General features: G+C 40.1%; 1 protein-coding gene across 1 annotated transcript in view; it reads right to left on the bottom strand.

The window, feature by feature from the left end:
- The window catches only part of PROZ (protein Z, vitamin K dependent plasma glycoprotein), a 54,458-nt gene that overhangs the window by 44,604 nt on the left and 7,368 nt on the right, over positions 1-2,486 (bottom strand). The window contains exon 2 of the mRNA XM_007942409.1: positions 578-741. Coding sequence (XP_007940600.1) covers positions 578-741 — 164 coding nt within the window. The remainder of the gene's footprint in view (positions 1-577; positions 742-2,486) is intronic.

Below are 2,486 nucleotides of genomic sequence, written 5' to 3' on the forward strand. Positions count from 1 at the left end.
ATATTTAGTGATTAAAAAGAAAAACACAACTATATGATTACACCATTCAGATTGTCATTCTCTACAAAAATATGTGAGGTATATATTAAACATTCTCATGAATTTCAATCATTAAACAATGATTAGAATTTTTAAAGTGTTTCACCATCATTCCATCAGTTTGTCCTACTATGGTAGCTTGTGTGTTGCTATGATGTTGGAGGTTCTGCCACTGATATTTCAAATACTAGCAAGGTATTATTCTGTCAGAGTAATGACAAGCTGATTGATGTGTGTGATAGGGAAGTCTAATCAATGTGTTTCATTTGCTTAACATGAAGAAACAGTTTAAGAGTATGAGACTGATTTATTATCCCAGGTCCACCACTTAATAACTATTTGATCAAGGTTACATTATTTCATTTAAGGCTAAGTCTCAGTTTCCTTATTTGAAAATTAGGATTATGTCATCCTCATAGGGTAAGTAAATAGGTTAATTAATTTAGCTTAGTCTCTCTGAGATATTATGTTCTCTAAGGCCACAGAAGTTTAAATAATTATAAAAGTATATGAGTTTATGGGGATGGGGAATACGTACAGTTATCATGTCATTTTCAAATACTTCTCTTGCTTCTTCATAAACACAGATTTCTTCATAACATTCTTTTTCCAAATTCCCCTCAAAGAGCTCTTCCAAAAGATAGGATCCAGCACGTTTCCATCTTATCAGAACTTCATTTGCTTTGGAGGCTGAAAGAAATACTATACAGAGCAAGGTAAGAATGTAGATAGTATCAGTATTAATGGACTTACCCAATGTTGAGATACCTGCTTTCCAAAAGAATCTAGGGTGAAATGAACTGCTGTGACTGCCTGGTTTCTCTCTTTGGCCCATTTTCTACTCCCCATCACACTCTAAACTTTATAGGACAGGGACATATCTTTTGCTCACCACTTTATGTTCATGCCCAACCCTGATGACTGGCAGGCACATGGTAAGTATGCAATTAATTTTTGTTGAATGAATGAACAGACCTTATGAATGAGGTGAGGTGGAGTAGATACAATAATGCAATTCAGTGAATTGCTTAATATGGTCCTTCTAGCCACCATCCTCCATTTTGTGCTGTATTGTAAATCCTATTCCTTATGCCTGTTTAGGGCATTTGACTGCTAACCAGAAGGCTGGCTGTTCAAACCCACCAGCCACTCCTCGGAAGGAAGATGGGGCAATCTATTTCCATAGTGATACTGTCTGGGAAACCCAGAGGGGTCGCCATGAGTCGGATCAGACTTAATGCTTGTTTAGGGTGGGTTGTATCTGAGTCCCCCCTTGCTGGAGGGTGTGACTCAAGTTACCACCCTTAGCTTCCTTAAGGGTATACATATGTGAGTTTTTTTGTCTCCCCCCCCCCCATTCTGGGAAAGTTAGCTCTCTTGTTCTGGTCCTGTGTTTGGTTCATTATCTTGGAATTGAGACAGCAGCAAACCATCTGACCCACGGATTTGGGTTTTCCAGCTCCTGCAATCATGTGAGTTGGGAGAATCCTCCAGATATACCCACAGATTTGGGACTTGCCAGCCTCCCAGCCTCTACCACCACCACATGAGACATTTTCTTGGGAGTTTGTGAGATGTTACGGTGAAATACGGAACCCTAAGACAGGAGGGAGATTACTGAGGGTAGTAGGAGGAGTTGATGTCAGAGATGATGGAGTGGCATGGCAGTTTGGAAAAGCTGGACATTTGGGATGTCTTTAACCTCCACCTCATAGGGACAAGTCTTGTGGTGATCTTTCTAAAAGAAATTATTCAAGCAAATAAAGTTTTATGAATTAAGAATTGGAGGTTCAGAGAGAGTCTAGTTATCTATTGCTGTTATAATAAAAAAATACCACAAGTATTAGATGGCAATAGACGTTGTTGTATGCCAGGTCTTTTCCCCTGTGGAGCCGCTGGTAGATTTGAACCACTGACCTGTTTTAGTTAAGAGTCAAGTGCTTAACCAATGTGCCACCAGGGCTCCTTGCCACAGCACTAGAGCCCCTGATTATTAGCTGGGCCCAGAATAGCCTCTATTTTCTAGGCTCACTTGGGGCTAAATGTGTCCATTAGACTAAGCAATGCCCAATGAAATGCAAACAGAAGGTTTGCAATTCAATTTCACCCAGTGGATCCATGGAAGAAAGGTCTGGTAAACTGCTTCTGTAAAGATTACAGTATAGACTTCCATAAATATTTATAGCCTTGAAGATGGGAGAATAGGCAGAAAGACTGCACAGACTCTCTTCAACAAAGAAAAGGGGACCAATTAACACAGATACAGAAGATAATCCTGGACCCCTGGGCCTTGAAGGGAAGGATATAGAAGTGGACTAAACTCCAACTAGCAGAAGAATTTGCATGAAAACACCAAAAATGGAGACATACAGAGCTGTGGAATGATAGCAATCCTGACAGCACAGACAGCTTGGATATTGCTGAGTGGTGGTAGGACCTCAGAATTA

Source organism: Orycteropus afer, unplaced genomic scaffold (assembly GCF_000298275.1).
Source record: "Orycteropus afer afer isolate SDZICR_OR568_19922 unplaced genomic scaffold, OryAfe1.0 scaffold00089, whole genome shotgun sequence".
Taxonomy (NCBI): Eukaryota; Metazoa; Chordata; class Mammalia; order Tubulidentata; family Orycteropodidae; genus Orycteropus; species Orycteropus afer.